The 19,036-nt window shown below is 40.9% G+C and overlaps 1 protein-coding gene across 20 annotated transcripts in view; it reads right to left on the reverse strand.

Annotated features, from left to right (window-relative positions):
* CDK5RAP2 (CDK5 regulatory subunit associated protein 2) overlaps positions 1 to 19,036 on the reverse strand; it is a 105,945-nt gene extending 86,909 nt beyond the window's left edge. For 10 of the 20 annotated variants that reach the window (XM_043498505.1, XM_043498501.1, XM_038374376.2 and 7 more), the window contains exons 1-7: positions 18,424 to 18,542; positions 18,067 to 18,134; positions 14,732 to 14,799; positions 7,087 to 7,197; positions 5,765 to 5,841; positions 3,946 to 4,069; positions 1,053 to 1,207 (exon numbers count right to left, since the gene is read on the reverse strand). In XM_043498505.1, the coding sequence (XP_043354440.1) occupies positions 1,053 to 1,207; positions 3,946 to 4,069; positions 5,765 to 5,841; positions 7,087 to 7,197; positions 14,732 to 14,799; positions 18,067 to 18,134; positions 18,424 to 18,527 (707 nt within the window). In that variant the 5' untranslated portion in view covers positions 18,528 to 18,542. Of the gene's footprint in view, positions 1 to 1,052; positions 1,208 to 3,945; positions 4,070 to 5,764; positions 5,842 to 7,086; positions 7,198 to 14,731; positions 14,800 to 18,066; positions 18,135 to 18,423; positions 18,543 to 18,656 lie in introns of those variants that run through there. The other 10 variants (XM_043498506.1, XM_043498508.1, XM_038374379.2 and 7 more) reach the window with 2 other exon arrangements.

Raw genomic sequence — 19,036 nt, forward strand, 5'->3', positions numbered from 1 at the left:
CGCAAGCAGAAGCAAGATACTATTCAGTATGGCAGGATTTAAGGTAAAGTATCTTATTAGAGCAAGTGAGTGATTTATGCCACTAGAGAGTTCAGATTCACAATTTTCCAACTGTACAAAACATTTGTATCTGACAATTTATGAAATATCGCACCTAAACCTGTCATTAGTGTTTTAGGCCCTACTCCAAGAACACACATAGGAAGTTAAAGGACTTCTATCTGTTAGTAGTGTGGACCAACTGTGCAATTTACCATCCAAGAATCAGAAGAGACATTCTTTACAGTTAAGCCCGTGATGACAGAGTTTAAGAGCTCCACTAGACTTTCACTGACAATTGAAAACTTTTGCAGGGACCTCTGCTGACTAGATATACATTTTTATCACAGATATTCACAGAACCTCTGAAGTTTTAATTCTAAAAGGGGAAAAATGCTTAGAATCAGATATTCCTCTCCCCCTGCTTGTGCCCACGTTCACATTGCCTCATGGTCACCAACTCTTAATTCAGGAACTTTTCATCTTCCACCAACTCAAAGACCTCCAAAAACTAACCAAAACATTTACAGTCCAAACTGCTGCACAATATTTTGTATTCCTGCTAGAATGACTAACCTCAATGGACGTGTCAATGGGATTGAACACCATGAAAGCAGGAAATGGATACAAACATACAAATCATAGCACACACACTCCTTCAGCGACACCTCAATAAGCATATTATTCTTGCACACAGATAAAAAGCAATGTGGCCATGAACATGCTTTAAAGCAGTACACGCATTTCTAGGTTACATGCCCTTGCCCACTCTTCATTTTCAGACCACATTTAAGGCTTAATTTTCCTATCAAACATGTAGCTTGCAACACTGGCTGCTGTGTTTGTTCAACAGCTGATTTTACAAGTCATGTGTTAACACTCCTGGATCTCAGATGCATATGAGGGTAGGATCAAGCCCTTAAAATCTATTTCCTATTGACTGGTTTGTTTTTATCACCTTTTAACAATTAACATTTTCCATTAGTTAGAGAGATTACCAACAGAAGTCTGACCTGTCTTTTTCTGGCAGTTCTGTAATAGTATCCAGCTCCTTCGGATGTGTATTTGTAACTGCAGAGAGTTTTTGTTCGACAGCCAGTCTTAGAACTTTCTCCCTCTCTGTCATGGCAAAGGCTTTTTCCACTTCTTCTTGGGCAGCTTTAAGATTCTGCACTCAAAATAAACAAGCATGATGCATTGGAACATAAACATTTTCTTTTAAGCAAGTTCTTCCATGCTACATTTCCCTTCCCAACATTGTATATGGTCAACCATTAAGTAAGTTTAACATCCTTAACATACTTTGCACCTCTAGCTCACCCGTCACTAAGATCTGCAAGTGCTCTATAAACATTAATGAATGAACCCTCAACATTCACCCGTGTGTAATGAGTATACAATCTGCATTTTACAAAATAAAGAAAATTAGGTATAAAGAGGTGAAGAGACTTGCAGCAAGTATGTAGCGGACCTGGAAACAGAACGGAGCTCTCCCAACTGCAGTGCTTTGCTTTTTCCACCAGACAGTGCAGGCTTATACTACAACTCTTGAACTTGAGAAATAAATATTTACAATCAAAATCAAGGAGATGTTAAAGGGCCTTTTACTCTGTAAAAGATCAAATTGATATTCATAGCTATGATGGAAGCAAGAAGTACCCTTTCCAATATACATTGTCCACAGTATTCATCAAGAACTGCTATCAACACACACTGTCCACAGATACATTTTTCTCCCCACCACCAACCAAAACATAGGCAAGATCACTAAATTCTCGCCAAATTCTTCAGGAATTTTCTGATGACATTGGCTGTGATAAAGAGAATACATACTCTACCAAAGTACATGAAGTAACTGATCTGAGTGGTTATGTTGAAAACAACAAAATGGCTGGACTACTTTCTAGCATAACCTGTAGCCATTTCCCCGACACTATCTTTGTCTCCCTGTGCACTTCTCAATCTTCCTTACTCCTCCCATTCTCACTTTTGTGCCTTCTAGGAGTATTGCTCCCTATGCCCAGAACAGTCTCGCTGTTATCTGCCAAGTAAACTCGCCTACAAATTGCTTCTATTTAATAAATATAAATACATAAAGCCTCTTCAGGAAATCCTTCATCGTTAGTAATGCCCAGACCTGTCCACTCCTGAAAAGTTGTTTTATGTCGTGTGTGTTTACCTTTAAATCAAAACCTCTTCAGGACGGAGAACATGTCTTGGCTATGTCCTTTGGAGCTGTGTAAACTTAGGGTGTTATATAAACGTATGACGAATAATATTCCTATGTTCATCTGATTTGTCCGATTCAGAAGCATAAAGTAAATTAGCCTCAGAGGCCCACACCATTCTTTCCAAGTTGCATGAAAACACTAAAATAATCTTGATATTAGAATATTTGCCCATCTTCTGTTTGATGACATTCTAGGCAAACAATGGTCTGATGGATCCCTTTGGCACAGAGAGGATTCTCTCCACCCATTGACATTAAGTTACTAACACGAGCGAAATGCAAAAGAACACTCTGAGAATACAAATGTTAAGATTCCACAAACTAAAGGGAAGATTAGAGTGACTGCTATCCCTCTGAAGGAGCTCTCCCCCTCTAGGGATACTGCTAAGTCATCCCAACAGAGAATGCAATCCTGAAGCTCATAACAATACCTCTTAAAGTATCTCTTTTTTCCTGAGTGGGAGAGCACACCTTTGGAATATGTCAGACTGCATCAAGTACACATCTTTTGGGAAATCTTTTCCCAGAGAAGGAACCCATACTTACCGACAAAATCTCACACCCCTGGACAAATTGTACAAGTTCCAGGTTGTGATAGATTATCAATCTATGCTGAATATATATTTCTGGAACTAGGTACATGCATTTCCAGCAAAGGATACTTAATATAAATTTGTTTGCTGAGTGGTTCTGCCTCCCTTCTTGATGATGAGAAAGCATTTTTGTTCGAGGGGGGGAGGAGGGGAGACGGTCTATCTGAGAGCTCCCAATGTCGGGCCACTCAACTGTGAGCACATATTCCAGAACAGCAGGTTTTATCACAAGTTAGTTGTGAACACTTGGAGAATCCCCTTGTTAATCCTTCAGAACCATATCAATGATCAGTATTTGGCAGAAGTAACTGACATAGAGGAGTTCAAGAAAGTTTTGCTAAGATACGTTCTCGGAGACACACAAATTAATGTGCTACCAGACTCCTGCTGCAGTCAACACCTGGCAGATGGGATGTCATAATCCAATTCCCACCAGCACCAAAGCAGATACTGGAGTGGAAGGTGAGTGAGCAGAATACAGGAAAGTAACTCTCAATCCATCTTCCCAGGAATAGGTATTGCAGGTGACCTCTCACAACTCAGTCACATATACTGAGCACAGACTTTACAAGTCACCATGTCACAGACTCATGCCAGTATATAAAGGTCTCTAACCCCAAAGTTAGGGGGTCTGTGGAATGACACCGCCTCTTGCAGCATGGTTTTCACTTCCCTGGCAAGACCTTTCAAATCCCTCATTACCCCAGGTATCACGGATAACCTTTCACCTCTCCTGCAAAGGCCTATCTTGTAAGAGATGGACTCCCCAACCCCAATTAGGAGACAATATGCCTTGTTCTAAAACATACTCAAAATCCACTAGAGAAGTACGTACTTTATGGGGTTCTGTACATCTTCCACATTCCGAGATTTAATAATATTTGACAAAGCTTCCCCATTCATGGCATTTATTCTTTTTTGATTCTGGCTATTTTTCCAGTGAAGCTGAAACAGCAGCTCTGAAAGCAGCATTTAAGCAGGTCACAATGCTAAATATCTCAGCGGAGAGCACAAAGGCACCAGGGAGCTCTGCACAGTACAGTCAATAACTAATTCAATTACTCTTAAATATTGGAGACTTGCCTCTTCCAAAAGGTTTATTCTGCTGGTGAGAATTTCTTCCACTTCTTGTACTTTCTTGTGAGCCTCTTCTTTCACGCGCTGTGTTTCAGCATCACCACCTTGAGCCAAGCTTTCAACCGCTTTACTGCAAGAACAAGATGTAGAAATCTCAGCATTTAAAAAAAAAAAAAAAAGCGCGGATCATGCTCATAATTAGTGCTTGTACTTTTGAGAAACAACAAGGTAATTGGGCATCTTTCTATTCTTGCATAGGTGAAAGACACTGTACTAGCACGATCAGATTATGGCTGTACAGTATGACACACTTAAAGCATGGGGCACGTAGATTATATAGGCAAAGGGATTCCAGTGTACCTGCATGGTCTGTATTTTATTTTATGGATTAAATAGAAATGTCTACATTTATATAACAACGATTGGGGTATTGTCTCTGCTTGATATAAAGCAATGAGAGTTCTCTACACAAGTCTTGTCACAGTTGATAAGAAAGCCTTTTATCATTTCTTTGGTAATATGATATTACATATAAATTTGATACTATCTTGTTTTTAAGCTTCAAAAAATTCTCTCAAGCCTCTGGCAAGGTTAAATTTCCACAGAAAGCAGCATTACAACAGAAAATGAACTAGTTGAAGGGTACACATATATATATAAAGCCCTGCCCAATTCTTTTTTCCCTAGTTTTCCAGGATTTTGTTTGTGTCTCTTATATAATGAAGTGGCAACTCTACCTTAATTGTGCTTTACCTATTATTTTTCCTCAATTCTGCTTCCTATCATAAGCTTCAGTAGTGCATGCTTCCCTACCCTGACCAGCAATATGCCTTAAACATGATCTGGAGGGATCATATTTAAGGGTAATTGGGCAATTCAGTCTTTGGGACCCCATTCGAAACTTGGCCTCTCTCAGGATGCCAGCAAGAGGACTCATTAGTGACAATTTGATACTTTGTGAGGTGAACTACACGGAGACCTAAATTCGTTGAACAGATGCCACTTAGCAACTGTTAGATACTAACAGCTTTCCGTCACTACCAACCTAGATTGGTTTTCAACCAGGCACCTGGCGGTGAAGAGTTTTCTATCCAATTACCAATCCTCCCAAGCCATCCAATTTTTCTACAATACACATCTCTTCCAGTTATACATAGATCTGAACAACATACTGATAAAGTCAGAATCGGGTTAAATATTCACTGGATAATACCAATTGGAAGAGCTTATTCTAATCAAATCTAATTAAACCCAGATTGAAAATAAAATAAAATAAAATAAAATAAAATAAATAAAATAAATGTGCACACTTTTTAGATTTTTGAAGAACGGGAAGTGGCATGTTTCACTTTGAATCAGTATTGAACCAATGTCCTGCCATTAATGACAGTGACACTTCAGGTACCATCTTTTGGATGAGATATCAAAACAGATGCCCTGATGGCAAATGACCAATAAGCTCTGAGGACATACTTCATCTTTTACAAGTGTTGGGATGTTAACCCAGTCCCAAATTTTGGCAATTACGTTCTATCTACCTGAAAACACTCCGGGAGGTTCAATTTTTATATGATATTCTTCACTGCCTATTCAAACTATGTGCTTTGTGCTTTTAAACTGCCTATTCTAAATATGTCCTTTGTGCTTTTAAACAATTACTATATTTCACTTCAGAGATAGGTGAAGCAATTTCTACACGAGTTTGCAAAATCCTCAGGGATCCTCATTTACAAAGGGTACCAAGACGACTCATTATATACATGGCAAGTTCTTGGCAGTCCTAAGTTCTAGAAAGGTTGCAGACCCTTAGAGACAGCATACTTACGAGGCTTTGATGAGCAGTTTTTCCCTCTCCTGCAGATCACGTTTCAGACTTTCTACCTCAACCTTCAGCTCAATATTCTACAAGACAAAGTTAGATGATAAGATGCCACACAAGCCAGTGCAATGCAGAAAGTTAACCCTGCATGTTGATTACATTTTCCTCTAATAGGCAATAACAAATTAGGTCCAGAGTATGATGGAAATAGGAAATTACTTCTGATTCTTAGCCTTTAAAAGAGTCTTTATTTTACAAGGCTTGAAAATAGTCTCAAAAGTCTCTAAAGCTTCTTAAAAATCATAACATTAAAACACCACAGTATATATGTCACACATTAAAGACTATTTGCTCTTTTATGATATTTACAAGAAAATTTGCTATTTTTTTTTTTTAAACAGATCAAACCAGTTACCTTGAGTTGTTCACAGCCATACAAGTGGTTTTGCGTACACAAGGCATTTAGGGTATGTCTATACTACAAACCTAAGTCAACCTATATTATGTTAACTTACAGCCACTGCGGTAATTACTGCGGTAGTGCATGTCCACACTACTCTCCTTGGGTCTCTGGTGTTTCTCCTCACCAAGAGCACTTCCACCAACCTAAGAGGGGCCGTGTGGGGACCTGAGAGCCCGGTCTCTCAGCTCTGCTGGCAGCTCCCTGCCAGGAGCCTGACTGCCCCACAGGCTCCCAGTGGGCTGCCCCCTCTTACCTGCCCGTTCCCCACAGGGAGCGGGGGGGAAGGGTAGGAGGGAAACTGCCCAGGGCTTCCCGCCCCCTCTCTCCCCCGCCCCGGCTCCCAGCTGGGAGCAAGGTCCCAAGCCACCCAGCTCTCCAGGGAAGCAGGGGCTTTCTTGTCAATTTCACATCTCCTGTAAGTAGCATAGCAGAAAAAAATAACTTAACATTCAGACGGTGTAATTATGACATTCAGGTGGTGTAGGAGCTGACTTGAACTTTCATTTTCTTCCTGCTATGATTGGTCTGGGAGATTACATTGTGAACACTAACCATCAGTGATGTTACTGAATGAGAAGACTCCAATAATCACAGGAACATTTAAATTAAGAGTTCAGAGGAGAAGGAAGCTCTGATTTATTGTTCTAATAATTTAATTGTTCATTGGCTAGTACTAAAAAATTGAAGTTAATCTTTCATTTTGTATAAAGATCATTTTAATCCCTTTATTATTGCATACAATTAGACTGAAGTGAAAAGAACTGGCAATACTAAAATTTCCAACAAAGGATGTACATCAATTTTTCAGACAGTAGAAACTGTTTGGAAAGATACACAATTACTTGTAACTATTTTAAATACCTACAATTTTGTAGATATCCTCAGTTGGACCATCAAATTTCTGCTGCATTCGCTCCTCCAGAAAATATATACGAAGCTTTAGGTTGAAGTTTTCTTTTTTCAGGTCAGTTATTTGCTGTTAAAGAAGAAAAATAAACAAACCATGTCACATTTCACAAGTAAAATTGATATTGTATTTGCTTTAGTTCCTCACAGTGCAAAAGTCAAATAAAAAGTAATAAAGATCATGGTCTGTTAATTTGTGAAGAGATGAGATCTTTGGAAAAAAAAAGAAAAAGCCCTACTTAAAAAGTTATCCAACAATGGAAATGGATACCGTCATCTTGACATCATCCTAGTCAAAAGTAATAAATTAAATTCTGCGAGTACACTAAAATTGTGGGACCATCTCACATGCACACGGCTCCCTAAATCATCCTCCCTTAGGCTACTTCTAACCTTCTAAACCTCTGAACAGCTTTCAAATCAGCAGCTTCATCCCTTACATCAATCCAAAGAAAGAAAGAGAGAAAACCACCTTTTCCCTCTTCTCCATTATGTGGAATTCCTCCTGCCTATCACCGCCCCACGCAAAACCGACCCTTTCTAAGATAGAAACACACCACTTCTAATGATACAGCTCCCTGCAAGGCCATGAGACAGTGGCCCTTAGGGGGAAAAATAGTTATAAAATAGGTGTTTGTTTTTGTTTTGTTTTTAAAACAACACATTTTAGCATGACATTTTGCAGACCAGAAGGGAATGCCCCTGCGCCAAAGGGCTTATAAATCAAGTATTAAAGCAGCCTGGCTTTACAGAGAAAAGGATTTTTTTTAAAAATAGGTTTAAAATACTTTTGTAGTAGTTATTTTCCTATAAAAAGGAAACTTGAACAAAGTACATGGAAGTGTGGAATATAAAGGTTTTATTGGTAAAAGCTTGGGATGTCTCTACATCAATCTTGAGGCAAAGCCACGAGTAAGGCTTGTCATCCCAATCAAATGCCAATAAAAGCTTTATCCTACAGAGTCACATACTTTATAGCACAACTGTTAGCGTATAAATACACGCAGGATATTAAAACAAGTCTTCTTGTACATATGTCCTTTAACAATTGTGACTTTTAACTTTCCCAATAGGTATAAGGCATATTAGTTAACGATTTAATTAAAGAGAAAGTCTCCTTTTAAATTTTTTAAGCGATCCAAGCATGAAACATTTATTCAGATAAAACAAGTGTCTCCTGACAGCTGCTTTCTGGAGAAAGAAACCGAATATGTAACTGAGCTACTAATAAAATATTTATATAGGCTTCTCTAGAATGACAGTGTTGTGCAGCTTGTAAAAATTATTAACAATACAATTTTTTAAAAGATGATTGGCCTGTAAAAGTGAATTATTTTTGTGGGAAAACCTCTAACTCAGAGCCCCAAAATGCAATCTCTTCCTCTAGACTAAGTCGTTCTTGCTCAGTGAATAGCCTCAGTTACTTCCAAAAGTAAGGACCACCCAAATGAGCCTGAGTTTTCAGGATTGGGCCAAAAAAGTCTGCACATACTGCTGCAATAGGAGGAACTTAATTAGACTTTGGAAGTCTTCACTCCACAGTACTAAAAAGCAAAATGAATGATCAGAAAGAGTGATAGAGCCAAAGCTTGTCTATACACACACACACACACACACACACACACACACACACACACACACACACACACACACTGATTTAACTAAGGTGTGTTATTGCACCAATTTAGTTAGACCAATGCAAATCTGTGGAAATACACAAAGCAATTTAAGTGTTCACACACAAAGTGGCACTGATTCAATTAAACTGGTGCAACATCACACCTTAGGCCTGGTCTACACTGGCGGGGGGAGGTGGGGGAAGGAAATCAATCTAAATTATGCAATGCTGTTAGGATATAGATATTCAAGCCTGTCTGTAAAGACCTATACTTTAAGAATTTAGGTATATGTTTATAATTTAGCTAATTACAGAGGTATAAAAGAAAGAATCTGTGTAAGGGCCTTCTCTCACTCTGACAGTCTGAGGCCCTCTTCCTAGGCTAAGACCTTTGGCAAAGCAGCAGAGACAGCCATAAGCTGGGAAACATCCAAACAAGTCATATTAAAATAAGGCAATCTGGGGCTGTTGGAAAGGTGATCTGATCTATCACCTCCAGAGAAAGGGAAGAGCCTAGAAGATGTAAAAGGAAATTTAGGTTGATAGTTTTCTGTCTGGTAAGAACTCACTTATCAATAGACACAGCTGGGAAACCCTTATGTCTTTATAGATGTAGTTGTGAAATCCTCACTTCCATATTGTTTTGTCATTATAGTTCCCACTTTACTATTGTTTATTTGCATGGTCTCCATCTGGTTCTGTGATTGTTTCGGTCTCCTGTATAATTAATTTTGCTGGGTGTAAACTAATTAAGGTGGTGGGATATAATTGGTTAGCTAATCATGTTACAATATGTTAGGATTGGTTAGGTAAATTTCAGTAAAATGATTGGTTAAGCTATAGCTAAGAATATTACTATATACATTAGGGGCAAACCGGAAGTAAATTGGGATTCGAAAATAAGGAAAAAGGAACTTGGATTAAGCTTGCTGGAAGGTCACCCCAAAAAACATCGAATTGTTTGCACCTTTGGACTTCCGGTATTGTTGCTCTCTGTTCATGCGAGAAGGACCAGGGAAGCGAGAGGGTGAAGGAATAAGCCCCCTAACAAACGTTACATGAATAACGTAGCTGAAGTCGACGTACTTGATCTACTTAGCATGGTGTCTTCACTGTGGTAAGTCGACGGCTGACGCTCTCCCGTCAACTCCTCCTGCGCCTCTCGCCCTGGTGAGTACCGGAGTCGACGGGAGAGCACTTGGCGGTCAATTTATCACATTTAGACTAGACACAATAAATCAAACCCCGCTGGATCAATCGCTACCCGTCGATCCAGCGGATAATGTAGATAAGCCCTTAGTTAAACCAACGTGACTTTGTGTGAAGACCAAGCCCTAGAGCAGTGGTCTAAAAGCTTTTTACTTCGTCCCCCCATACTGCTGTCTACACCCCTCCGAGCCAGAATTGGGAAACGGGCAGGGGTAAAGGGATCAAGGCCGGGGCCACAGCTGGGGGTGGGGGCAGGGCCAGAAGCGGAGCCTCAACCAGGAGTCAAGCCCAGCAGCCAACATCAGGAGTGGAGCTGGTGCTCCCTTCCCAGCCCTGTGGGGGCTGGACTGGGCCCCAGCCGTGCCCCCCTGAACTTTCTTTTGTGCCCCCCTAGGAGGCGTGCCCCACAGTTTGGGGACTTCCGGCCTTAGAGCATACGAAGATACTGAAACCCTGTTTTACAGTAGTCCCGGAAGTCAAGAACTTCTCATATAAGTGAAGGCTGTAGAATTGGGCCCTGAGGGACCAAATCTACTCACTTTACTCAAGCAAGTAGTCCCACTGACTATATGTATGAATCATACAAACAATATTTATCGCTTAATTGTTTAAATTGCCAACGGATTATTCCAGGTTGCCATTATTTTAAATAGCTCAGCCTATAAAGACACTGAAGTTAAAAACATATGAACATAAGTTATGTTAGTGAAACTTTTTTCTAGTCCGACATTCATCACACCTGCAGCACAGAGCAGAGCTAGGACAATATTGAGTGTTTTGGAAAATCCCATCCGACATGCAAAAATAAACCAAGAACTTAAAAACACAAATGACAAACAAACTCAGAGCAAAGTTAATTCAGTCATACCTGCAGAGTTTTTAGATTACATAATGCAGTTAAAAAGACAGCTCAATAAAGCTACAATGTAAAATGTGAGCAAGTTAACACAGTTGTAGGAATTTTAACTGAGTCTCCAATTTTAACTTATTTTTCTTTAAACTTTCTTATTTCTAAATATAAACAAAAAGAAATAAACCCAACAGATTTCTTGAGAGAAACTGACTCAGTGATTCAAGTACCATCTATATAGCAAGGTTCCATACGACAGCATCAGCAAGGAAAATAGCACTTGTCCTTTTCAATTTAACTGCAGTTCCATTTTTGCATAAAGCCACTTTTATACAAAATGACATCTGTCACCACAGGCTGTGGTTTCACTGCACAGTAACAGTTCCTGCCAGCAGAGGCCATTTTACAACAACAAAGCTGTAGTTAAATGGTTCAGAAGGGAAAAAAAAAAAAAAAAAAAAAAAAAAAAAGTCCTTAGCCATGTAACCAGACATTCCTCCTTTCCGCTTACCAGCACAAAGTAAATGGGGAAAGAGCGCAGTTAAAAAGGTTTTCTCTTTTCACTCATTTACCTCCATTTCCAGTTGCACACAAGTAAACTTGGTGCAAAAATTCCTTCTACTGAAAAGAAACCGGACCATATGAGCACTTAAATTCCTATTTCTATGCATGTTCAAACTTCAAACTCTACCCTCTAATTCCTTAGGGCTCAGAACATCCTGAGGGCCTGCACAAAAAGGGAAACTTCTGTGCATGAATCTCCCCACTGCCCACGAAGGGGTCAACTGCCTCCTCTATTCTGTTCTCCCTCTCTCACACAGGTCAGGGACATCATGCACAGGGAGAGCAGCACACTGTACCATTCCCCTCACATGTCCTGCAGAGAATCCACTGAAAGGTTAATGCAGCCTCAGGATGCATGCACTGCAGGCAGTAACTTTTCTTCACAGCTGCTCTACATGGGAAGCAGCAACAGCAAGTGTTATCTGTAGTTTTGCCTAAACTAGGATTTAAAGGTGTGATGAGATCACACTTCCAAATCGTAGTCTAGACAAGGTCTGCAGCTGCCAGGGAACTGGGAGTGGAGAAAAGACCCTAGGAAGGGGATATCTGGAGCCAGCATGGAGGCCCATGCAGAGATTGCTCTAGCCTCTAACATAGGGGATGGCAACCTGCAGCACGCATGGTGGGCAACCTGCGGCTCAGCGTGCTGCCAGTCCGGGGTCCTGGCCGCCGGCCCTGCTCAGCCCGCTGCCGGCCCGGGGTTCCATCCATTCAGGCCGGCAAAGGGATGAGCATACCTGGCAGCCGGAACCCCAGACCGGCAGTGGGCTGAGCCGCTCTGGGGTTCTGTCTGCCACCCACGCTGCCGGTCTGGGGTTCCAGCCGCCAGCCCCGGGTTCTAGCTGCGGTCCCGGCACCGCTCAGCCCGCAGCCAGTCTGGGGTTCCATCGGGGGGCTCCTGTAAACGTAAAATTTATTACTGGCAAGCAAAACCTTAAATTAATGAAGACTTGGCACGCCACTTCTCAAAGGTTGCTGACCCCTGCTCTAGCAGAACGCAACATCCATGAGGACTACCTTGAGAATTTGAGGGTTCCAAACCATGGGGAGGAAAGAAGGATGGAAATCTTGTGCTTGTTCTGCAGGGAGGAAAACACAACCCATCCCTCTTTTCCTCACATGGAACAGTCTGGGAGAGACTCCACAATGGGAATCTCATGGACTTTCCCCAACTTTCCAACAGCACTTTCCCTTGGAAATGGACAATCTGAATCTTTAAAGTTACCAAGCCAGCCCAAAGCAACTATTCCTCCCTGGGTAGTCACCTACTATGTTTAAAATGTTGAGCTGATCTGAATGCAAAAAACAGTAACAGCTATTTTAAGCAGGCTATTCCTACCCCATCTAATATTTGACGGCTCTAAAAAAAAAAAAAAGAGTCAGACAGACAAGGAGTTTGTAAGCTTTCCAGAACAATTCATGTTTGGACTGACATCAAGCTTGTGAACTGTCCAGAAGAATTTGAGAAGGTATAAGAAGCTGAAAGAAGGATTTAGAATGGAGATAAACACTCAGCCATAACAATGCTACAAAATGCAAACAAACAATGCTAAATTTTTAAATCATGTGCCCTAAAAAGTAATTAAGTCTTATCTTTTGAATACCAGAAAGATCCTTCAACATATATGATGGTTTCGTTATGTTACAACCATTCAGAGATCAGAAATTGCAAACTTTATTAAAAACTGCTAAATAAACTTATTCAGTTGAAACCCCTCGCATCTGGGAAAGTGGCAACCCCTCACCACCACATTTTCACAAAAATGTTCATGATATTCCAATGAGCTCCAGTGACAAGTTTTCCAAACCAAATCTGACAACAGTACGATTCTGTTCCACATAGTCGATCGGTTAAAATGACATTGCCTATTGAGTCAAAAATGCATTTCCTTATTTTTGTTACACAGACATTTGGCTAGTAAATCTGATAGCAGAAGGTATTGATATAGCACTCAACCATTAAAAAAATTATCCTGTCCCTAAATCAATGTACATTCAGTAATTCTTTGAAATATGAGGCTGCCATTGATTCCTTTTAAGTAAAATGATGAAGTCAGACAAATGCCATATATTGCATTTGATGCGAATTATACCCGATAGGTCACGCACAAAAACTGCTATGAATTATACCTAATAGGTCACGCACAGTTCGAGTCTAGGCTGAGGCACACAAACAAAGTCCACAACTGCAGAGTTCCCAAAGATACTAAGTTTATTACGCTCAAGCGTGGTGCCCCCCTGCTAGTCAGGAGGGGACCCCGAATGCAAATTATACAAAGGTTATATACCTTTTAGCAAAGCATGTTGCCCTCGGAAACCTTAGCCAATAGACAAACCCCTTTCTTATCTTCCACCTATCCCTGCTAGGTACATTCCCCATGCTAAACCATTACTTTAACTACGCACCATGGCCCTGAAGCAATGCACCAGTAACTTCTCTTATCAGGATGGGAGGCCCACATCAAAAGGTCAGGATGCAGGGAGTTAAAAACAGACAAGTTTCAGAGTAGCAGCCATGTTAGTCTGTATTCGCAAAAAGAAAAGGACTACTTGTGGCACCTTAGAGACTAACAAATTTATTAGAGCATAGCTCACGAAAGCTTATGCTCTAATAAATTTGTTAGTCTCTAAGGTGCCACAAGTACTCCTTTTCTTTTTGCAAAAACAGACAAGAAACAGACAGGCTGGGAATGAGGGGGAGAGTTTTCACAGGAATGCAGTAAATGCGGGAGATTTCAGATTATGTATTCCTTATGCCACCTGCTCCTAAACTGAATTTCGCACCCCTTGATAATCTGTACCTTATTCCCTGATAACCAGAAACTTCTATGTCTAAACTCTGTACCGTTTTCTTTTTACTTCAACATTATCTTAATAAAATTATTAAATCTAAGGAACACTCCTCCTGGTGCATGATGTGCTTGCTTTTAGACAACAGTGGGCCCCAAATCAAAACGGAATCACATATGCTAATTTTTCCTTAACAGATTGTAAAGATATGCACTAATACTATTCTTTAGGGGTTTTGAACACAGAGCTGTGCCCACTGTTATTCGGCAACTAAGATGGGAAACTTGCTAGCCCTAACAACAGGATTGTGCTTCAATCTTGAAAGTTACAGTTCAAAAATGGGCACTAAACACAGATGACCAGATTCTCGGACGGTGTTAATCATGGTTAATCAACAGAGCTATGCTAATTGACACCAACTGAGGTCTTAGCCCAGAGTCAGCATGCATTTATTTATGGGTCCCCATGAAGTTATTGTACATCTCTGTCCTGTCAGTAGTCCGTTCCGCAGCACATTGCATAGGATTTAGTAACCAACTTGGTCACTAAATTTTACATTACAAATTTACTTACATTTTCATAATCCTTCATGGTCCGAGCTCTGGTTGGTGAAACTGCATCTTCCGCCACATCCAGTAACACTAGACATTTGAGAAGACAATTAAAATAGATCCAAATACCAAAGGATGCAAAGGTACGATTTTATCTGGAAGCAGTAAAAGCTTATTTTAATAATCAGAATGTATTAGAAGCATTAAAGACATTTGTCATTTCATGTCCCTTTTTTACATTATGGACTAAACAAGTTATCGTGACAAAAACAAGAAAATCCAGACAAAATATACCATAAGCATCACTGTATAAGGTGTTGAGCACCTGCATCATCCATTTAAATCAATGGGAGGTGAGGGTGCTCATGACTGCACAGTATTGTCCCACACAAGACCAAGGCTTCCATACATGGAAGATGCAGCAATTAGAAATAGTAACAACTTCTCTATGTATATGGATTATAAGTAATCAAAATGTTTCTCCCATGTACTCATTCTGCAAGAGCCAAAATTTATCAAAGGATGTAAATGCGGCACTAAGGTTGCTGTTAACATATGCAAACTTTAAAAAGAAGGGGAAAAGAGGTTCTATACAAGAGATTTCAAGAAGCCAAATAATACACATATTCAATGACTCTCTGTCATTGAGGTAACAAGGTCAGAGTTGTCACAATTTAGAGAAAATACTGAAATACGTACTTCCAAAGTTATCAAGTAATTCTATATACACTAAATAGCCTTTCAATATTCCCAGGAATGCCAATCAGAAGTCTTCAAATGGGGAAGATTTGATTAACCTGATGAGATGCATAGTTCGTAGAGCACCTACAGTAACAGGATCACAGCCATACTGCAATGTAGGTATATTTCTTATAATTGCTTGCTTCATATTCAATATTCTTCCAGAGAAGGTATATGTAAATTGCTTTCATTATTGCATGGCAGAAGTTAGTTGAAATTAAGTTACAATAGTTTTGGCTAAATACACTAAAGAATAGTGGGCAGAATAACATTCAAAATACAAGGCCACAAAACTGACTACCAGAACACAAAAAATTGCTATAATTGTGCTTTATTAGTTTTCACAGAATCATAGAACTGGAAGGGACCTCGAGAGGTCATCTAGTCCAGTCCCCTGCACTTGTGGCAGGACTAATTATCTAGACCATTCCTGACAGGTGTTTGTCTAACCTGCTCTTAAAAGTTTCCAATGATGGGAGATTCCCCAACTTGCCTAGGCAATTTATTCCAGTGCTTAACCACCTTGAAAGTTAGGAAGTTTTTCCTAATGTCCAACCTAAACCTCCCTTGCTGCAATTTAAGGCCATTGCTTCTTGTCCTATCCTAAGAGGTTAAGAAAAACAATTTTTCTTCCTCCTCCTTGTAACAACCTTATATACTGGAAAACTGTTATGTCCCCTCTCAGTCTTCTCTTTTCCAGATTAAACAAACCCAATTTTTTCAATCTTCCCTCATAGGTCACGTTTTCTAGACCTTTAATCATTTTTGCTGCTCTTCTCTGGACTCTCTCCAATTTGTCCACATCCTTCCTGAAATGTGGCACCGAGAACTGGCCAAAAATATTCCAGTTGAGGCCTAATCAGAGCAGAAGAATTACTTCTCATTTGTCCTTATTGAATTTCATCCTATTTACTTCAGACCATTTCTCCAGTTTGTCCAGATCATTTTGAATTTTAATTCTATCCTCCAAAGTACTTGCAACCCCTCTCAGCTTGGTATCCTCCGCAAACTTTATAAGCGTACTCTGTATACCATTATCTAAATCACTGATGAAGATATTGAACAGAACCGGACCCAGAACTGATCCCTGGGGGACCCCACTAGTTATGTCCTTCCAGCATGACTGTGAACCAGTGATAACTACTCTCTGGAATGGTTTTCCAACCAGTTTTGCACCCACCTTATAGTAGCTCCATCTAGGTTGTATTTCCCTAGTTTATTTATGATAAGGTCATGTGAGACAGTATCAAAAATGTTACTAAAGTCAAGATATACCATGTCTACTGCTTCCCCCCATCCACAAGGCTTGTTACCTTGTCAAAGAAAGCTATCAGATTGGTTTGACATGATGTGTTTTTGACAAATCCATGCAGGCTGTTACTTATCAACTTATTATCTTCTAGATGTTTGCAAATTGATTGATTAACTATTTGCTCCATTATCTTTCCGGGTTCAGAAGTTAAGATGACTGGTCTGTAATTCCCTGGGTTGTCCTTATTTCCCCTTCTATAGTTGGGTATTATATTTGCCCTTTTCCAGCCTCTGGAATTTCTCCTGTCTTCCATGACTTCTCAAAGATAATTATCTTAACTAATTAGCCTCTCACAGTTTGTATGGCAATTTCCAACTTATCTGTATATATATCTTCTTACTATATGTTCCATTCTATGCATCCGGTGAAGTGGGCTGTAGATCTATGAAAGCTTATACTCTAATAAATTTGTTAGTCTCTAAGGTGCCATAAGTACTTCTATAATTATCTATGTTACTTCAAAATAAATATTTCGTGCTGTATTTTCTCCCAAACCTGAAGTAAGATGAACACACAGCCACCACACCATAAAGCAAAACATGCTGAATTACTATCCCTGCTCAATACAATTCAGTAATACCTGATGGTAATGCTTTTTTAAAAACATATATGTATAAAGAATCTGCAGTTGGTAACTGGACTACAGCTGGAAAGTCTGGTGAGAGACTTTCATGTGATATCCCTAAAACAAAGCACTAAGTGAACCACCATCATCTTCTCTGATGCTTAGTACAAGAAGTTCAGGACCAGATTCTGAAGGCTGCTAAGTGTCTTGCAGGATCAGGACCTTAACAACAACAGAAACTTAATATGTTGGTATCTTGAACTAATACCAGTTTCTGCAGCAATAGCTTGAATTTAATAAAGTTTGTTGGTTTTTTTAAAGGGACATTCAAAAATCATATGTTGCAAATATAAAGATTTATTTGCCTCTGTTACTAACATCTATTAAAAGTGAATAGGACTTTCATGTTTACTTTTCACTATTTATGCTCTGTTAACTTTTGACATTTCTATCAGCTGGGTAATTAATTCAGTTTCTCTTTGTGATCAGTTTCACTTTCAGCTTCTCAGTGCTGCAATATCTGGATTGCAAATGCTGTGGGAATGATTAATGGTTTGGAAAAATGAGCGCTTAACACAGGAACGTTACAGAAATGTTTGTATTGGTCTTCAGTGCTGAAAGAACAAGTTAAGTCCCTGCAAATAAGATCTTTAAAACCTAATTTTGCAGTCTCCTAAAATTAACATTTGAAGTGTTCCTGACCCCTTTCTTTTCACCATCACATGGCAGCTGCCCTTACCTCCACTAACTCCCAGGCCAATGCGAGGTTCATCTCTGGAGACATCTGGCAGTCTGGAAATACTGAGGCTAAGAGTGAGACAGGAGGCAAATGCAAGCGATGGAAAGTTTAGAAACCGCACAAAAAGTCCCTCCTCCCTCAATATTTCTAGCATCTCTCCCCCCACGGAGTACATGACAGATACGGAAAGGGAGGGGAGGGATCCAGGTAGCAGCCTAGCACCCCTTCCCCAATCTCAGACCCGACAAGATAGGAAGAGCCACGCAGCCTCCCGCCCCGTCGAGCCCATGGGAGGGAGGGATATAAACAGCACCCCCGCCCCAGTGTGAGACCCAAGCAACAGCAACCCCCACCAACCTCACACTCAGGGGATGAGGGGCTTCAGGCGCGAGCAGCCCTGCCCCCCATATTGGATCCAGCCCAGAGAAGGGGGAATCCCGAGCGCCCCTGCCCCCCCCCATGCCAGACCCGGGGAGGGGGGGGGGTTAATCCCGAGCGCGCCCGTCTCCCCCGGGTGATGGGGGCGTTAATCCCGGGCGGCCCTGCCCCCGCCAGACGGTCCCAGGCGGCCTGTCCCGCCGCGCTCTTACCTGCCGCTGAACGCCACGGGCAGGGTGAGATCGTCCGCCGGCAGCGAGTCCATGGCGGCTCCGAGCCCTGCAGGGACCCGGCGGCGACTCCGGTTGTTATTGTCCGAGTTTGGCGGCTTCGTTGGAATTCAAACGGCCGCAGCCGCTTCCGCCATCTTGTATAGCCGACTGTGAAGCCGCTGAGGCCGCTCTGAAAGGGCACGGGAGGCGGGCACGATAGGAAGCTATGGGGGCGCCGCCATCTTTGCTCAGGGCACAGGCGGGGTTTGTGTGGGCAAGCGCCATCTTGACTGAGGGCAAACCTTGCCGTGACTACGGGCAGCCGCGTTCAGGACTAAGAACAAAGGAGGTAGTGAAGGTGGGCAGTCGCCATCTTGAGT

The sequence above is a fragment of the Dermochelys coriacea genome, chromosome 16 (assembly GCF_009764565.3).
Source record: "Dermochelys coriacea isolate rDerCor1 chromosome 16, rDerCor1.pri.v4, whole genome shotgun sequence".
NCBI classification, from domain to species: domain Eukaryota; kingdom Metazoa; phylum Chordata; order Testudines; family Dermochelyidae; genus Dermochelys; species Dermochelys coriacea.